This window comes from Eurypyga helias, unplaced genomic scaffold (assembly GCF_000690775.1).
Source record: "Eurypyga helias isolate BGI_N326 unplaced genomic scaffold, ASM69077v1 scaffold1021, whole genome shotgun sequence".
Lineage (NCBI taxonomy): Eukaryota > Metazoa > Chordata > Aves > Eurypygiformes > Eurypygidae > Eurypyga > Eurypyga helias.
In genome coordinates, this window is record NW_010232525.1 from 1 (window position 1) to 5,282 (window position 5,282).

Below are 5,282 nucleotides of genomic sequence, written 5' to 3' on the forward strand. Positions count from 1 at the left end.
TTCCTGGGGAAGCGGTGGCTGTGGGGCTCCTCGTGTGGGAGTTGCTGCCCCGCTGCCGGGGCAGGCTCCGAGGCAGAGGCACAGGGACGTTTATCGAAGGGCTGAGCAGGTGAAGTGGTGCTGGTCGGAGCTGGAAGCGATCCCCTCCGGCAGTTAGACCTTGGGATGTGCCTGGCCAAAAGCTCTGCCTGTGAAAGGTGTTACTCTGAGCACCTTGCTCGGTTCTGCTGAGCTGCTCTGCATTCCTGTTTCATGGTCTTCTGTCTGCATCCTCCGCCTTGTCCCGGAGGCTTTAGTGAACTTCGGCGGTAATTGCAGCCTACACAAATCTTGGGGAGCAAGTGATATCCTGGGGCACCTGGGAGACAAAAAACTTTCCCTTGTTGGAAATGCAGGAGCGGTGCATTTGCATCTTTTTGGGAGAAGGCAGTGGGTAGCTTTCCCAGCCCATACGAGGGGTGTGTGGTCTTATTTTCCTACAGCTCTGAGAGTGAGTGATGGTTGGCATCACCGTTTGCGCTTGTGGTTTCTTTCTGTGCGAGCCCTTGGTGTTTATTCTTTTCCCGCAGGTAACTAGCCAAGGGTGTGTGGTGGCCTCGGTATAAAGCAGCTCTTGAGCCTGTACTGGGATTCGTGTAGGTTGTTCCTTTGCCATAGGAAAGGTGAGTAGGATTATTTCCATGTGTTGCTCTAAGGCTTTCTAGCTTAAATGCTTCCATAAGTGGACTGATACAACCCCGTCACTGCCAGTCCTTTCTAAATTTGTTTGAGAATGGTGATTCTGCCTAATCTTTTATATAACTGAACCGAGGGTTATTGTCCCTAGATGATCTTAAGTCTTTGTATGAGTCCTGTTTTGTTTATAAGTTTTTTAAAATTGTTTTTGACCAAAAGTACTCAGCTAAGAACTTGTGTGAACAAGTGCATCTCCTCTATTGCTGTGTCTTGGTTTTTTTTTTTGGTATTGAGTCTTTATTTGGCTTTGTAAATTATGCAGTCTGTTCCTGTGGATAATATCTCATTGTGCAAATTAATTGATTGTTACCTGCAGAGAGAGAGCTTTTTATGGGGGTGTGTTTTGTGTAGTAGTTCATGGTGTGAATATATTGCAATTTTTAATCATATCTGTGGGGTGCTGGAGAAATTATTTCCATCTAAAACCAAGGTGATCTATATGATACTCCTTTTTATTATAAACCTGTGAACTTAAAGGATGTAGCTTAGTATTGCATCTAACGTGACATTGCACCTGAATCCTAACCGTAGCTGATCTCTGTGCTTAATGTGCAGCTCATTATTGTGAGTGGAAAAAGTGGAAGGGATTTTGTCCAAGATGTTCCTTGTCATACACAAAATTGAGGTCTCCTTTGCATGAAATCACAGAAGACTTTCCTGATTCATATTTTATCATCTGTCTATTGTGTGTCAGACAATACCTCCTGATATTCTGTAAAAATCGTCAGTCATCAAAGGCTTTTTAATCATTGCCTGTACCAGTAGTCAGAAGTTAGAGCTGGGGAGGTGTTGTGGAGTGTCCTTGTGCGATGTAGACTCTGTCTTCTGCGGGAGTAAGGGAGGACTAAGCTGCTCCTATAGTTGGGATCAAATTACCAAGACTGTTAATGGATTCAACTTTTCTATACGCTTTTGGAAAGTCTGGTAAAAGTGAATGCTGATACTGTGCTGGGTGCTTCCCAAAGCCCAGAGTGCATGGACTTAACCCGTCCTGCTGACCAAATTCAGGGACACAATGGGCCTGAATTTGAGACCTTTGGAGACTTGGAGTGTGACAGAAGCAGCTCCAACTAATTTGAGATGATGGGAGCTCCCATAAACATCTCTTATGGAAATTAAAGTTGGGCGTACAGAAATCAGACTTCAGTCTCCCACTGTCCATGGTTTGGAGGGCAGTTAGTGTTCATGTGGGCATACAGCAGTTGCCTCAGTGCAGACAGTTGTATTTTAACTTTTTTTTTTCCCCTGCTTTGTCTAGTCTCTGACATCTCAGGTCAGAGCAATCAGGTGGGGCTTTCAGAGTTGCAGTGCTGTGTTAGATGGACCTTTCAGCATTCACACATTATCTTTGAATATCTTAGGTCTTTAGCCACATCACAAAAGCTGGGGTGAGTGGTCAAAATCCATCTCTCATTGAAGACAATCCAGAGGTGGTGTTGCTTATTCAACAGGAGCAGAGAAAGGTGCTGTTTGACCTTATGCACATGCAGCTGTCTGTTATTTAATGAGGACAGCAAATATGCCATTTGGGCCCACTGCAAAAGTAAAAATACTAAACTTGGTGCCTGAGAATCTGGCATGGCAGCTCACAGAAGAAGAAAAATATATGTGAAATTCAGGAAGGGAGAGGGAATAATCTATGAAATCACTTCTGGATTCAGTGAAATGAGGACTTGCTAGCTGTACGTTGCATCCCAGAGTAGCTGTGTTGTGGCACTTGAGTGTGGAGGAATGATGCAGGAGGTGGCCTGGGGAAAATTCAAGCAGAGACTGGCATAATTAGCAGGACAGGATGAGGGTGTGAGGAAAGAAGCTACGCAGAGCATGGTTATGGTGACATCTCCTTTGAGGAAAGCTAATCGGGTTCTATGTATTGCCCGTTCCGATTCTGTGGTCCTCCTCTCCAGTTGCGTTGGCTGAGGATTGCAGCTGCTGTCTGTGCCTGCATTCCCTCAGAGCTAGTGTGGGTCTGGGCAGCTCTTGGGAACCTGGGCTCTGTGTGTCACCTCCAACAGTTCACCAGCGAGAGTGAGATCTGCTTCTTTGGTTGGGACCTGCTGATGTTGAGTGAGGCTCTCCGTAAGCACTTGAGGCAGGAACAGCTTGTACAAGTTTGCTACCAATCAATTGGTTAAATGGGCTAGTTGCAACAAGCTGGGTGGAGGATGTTGCTTTTCCTCCCACCTGAGGGTGGGAAGGAATTAAAAGACAGGAGACCTCAAAGGTAAAAACATACTCAGCAGACACTCGTTTCTTTGGTTGTTTTGATTCTGATAGTTGTCTACTCTTTGCTGCCATATTACTACTTGTGTTGTTTGATGTATCTGCCTCATCTCTCTCTCCAGATGCATCATTATTAGATGCCAGACCAGCTGTCATCTGTGCTAAGTGGCAACCAAAATGGCTAAGTACAGGCTTGTTCTCTTAAGACACGGGGAAGGAGCCTGGAACAAGGAGAACCGCTTCTGCAGCTGGGTGGACCAGAAGCTGAGCAGTGATGGGATAAAGGAAGCTCAGAACTGTGGCAGACACCTTAAAGCGCTGGGCTTCGAGTTTGACCTTGTCTTCACCTCTGTACTCAGCCGCTCCATCCAGACTGCATGGCTTATCCTGCAAGAGATGGGCCAAGAGTGGGTCCCCATCCAGAGTTCCTGGCGACTGAATGAACGTCACTATGGTGCGCTGATCGGTCTCAACAGAGCAGAAATGGCTCTGAATCATGGGGAGGAGCAAGTGAAAATATGGAGGAGAAGCTACGATGTTACCCCACCTCCCATAACTGAATCTCATCCTTACTATGATGAGATATACAATGATCGCCGGTATAAATGTGGTGACGTCTCTCCAGATAATCTCCCAAAAGCTGAAAGTCTAAAAGATGTGCTTGATAGACTTCTTCCCTATTGGAATGAAAAGATAGTGCCAGAACTGAAAAGTGGCAAAATGATCCTCATATCTGCTCATGGTAACAGCAGCAGGGCGTTGCTGAAGCATCTGGAAGGTAAGGGTGTAGCCTTCCCCTCTTCTCCTTACTCAACCGCTTCGGGCTTTACCTCTTGTTTTGTAGCGTATATTACTTATCTGGGCAATGTGACACTTAATGTCTGTGGTCTCCAAGGTGAAAGTAAAAAGTTGGACTATTGGAACAGGAATCCAGCTGGGGGATGTGGGAGGGGGAGAGAATTAGTTAGGTTAAGAGAAGACCCAGATACTTTTCCACTTCTTGCTCTCTGCTCCTTCTTAACCACTGTGTTCAAACTTTTGTGTTTGATCTGGATAGTCACAAGCTCTTCAGGCTCTGACTACTTCTGGGTTTATTCAGGTGCCTTGCCAGAAGGGTTGAAGTCATAATCTGTTCATTAAACAAGCCTTGCTGTAACACAACGGAATAAAGTGCTTGTCTTGGGTTATGGGAGACATTATTGACTGTTAGTGTTGTGGGTTGCTTTTGAGGCTTCATTCCTGATAATTCTTTACTTGAAAAAGCTGCTGTGACAGGAGTTCTGTACAGAGTAGGAACTTGCTAGAGCTTATGAAATACTGTATTATTTCCCAATATAGAAAATGCCTACCAATAAACAGCTAAGTTGGTAGCTTAGCATAAGGTTGCTTATTTATTTGGGACCTAAAAGTGATGTGACTTATCTTTAAGTCATTGCTAGAGTCTTCCCCTCCCCTGCGTCTTCCTTAATGACATTGCTTCCAGTTTAGGTCATTCTAAGCTGGAAGATGAACTGTATTAATTTGTCTGTGGGTAGAGTACAATTCAGTGATTATACTTGTATGCATACAGCCTGCTGGAGGTGTAGTTGTAAGTATGCACAGACCGTTTCCACTAATTTTTTTTCAGTTATAAAACCCTCTGGTGTGTGCCTCGACAGCTCTGACTCTGCTGAGCACTTTCTGCATTCAGGCGTGCTGGAACAGTCAGGACAGCTGATGCTTTAGCAGGAGTCAGAAGACCAGGGCGTGCACAAGTGCCTTCTGGAACTACAGAGGCTGGGAATTCTAGGGTATAGATCACTGCTGGGATGAAGGTGGAAGGCCAGTGCCACTGATGTTGTCAGGGTGGCTGTCCACACGATGTGAAATAATTAAGAATTACAAAGGAAAAGGGGGCAGGGGGGCTGTCTCCAACTATGATGTCCAGCACAGTCCTTTTTGGTGCCCCACTGGCATTGACCTTGGCTGGACACTGGGTGCCTACCCAGCTGCTCTATCACTCCCTTTCTCAGCAGGACAGGGAGGGAGAAAATATGATGGGGAAAAACCCTTGTGGGTCAAGATAAAGGCAGTTTAATAAAGCACAGGCAAAGGCTGGGTGCAAAAGCAAAGGAAAACTAACAAAAGATTTATTCTCTACTTCCCATCAGCAGGTAATGTCCACCCACTTCCTGGAAAGTAAGGCTTTGGTATGCATAGCAGTTTCTCTGGAAGACAAATGTTGTAATAATGAATGTTCCCCCTTCCTCCTTCTCTTAGCTTTTATTGCTGAGCAGATGTCACATGCTATGAAATACCCCTTTGGTCAGTTTGGGTCAGCTGTC

At 45.4% G+C, this 5,282-nt stretch overlaps 1 protein-coding gene across 1 annotated transcript in view; it reads left to right on the forward strand.

Moving 5' to 3' along the window:
- Positions 1–566: 566 nt before the first annotated feature.
- BPGM (2,3-bisphosphoglycerate mutase) overlaps positions 567–5,282 on the forward strand; it is a 9,916-nt gene continuing 5,200 nt past the window's right edge. Inside the window, exons 1-2 of the mRNA XM_010161399.1 lie at positions 567–662; positions 3,081–3,736. Coding sequence (XP_010159701.1) covers positions 3,136–3,736 — 601 coding nt within the window. The 5' untranslated portion in view covers positions 567–662; positions 3,081–3,135. The remainder of the gene's footprint in view (positions 663–3,080; positions 3,737–5,282) is intronic.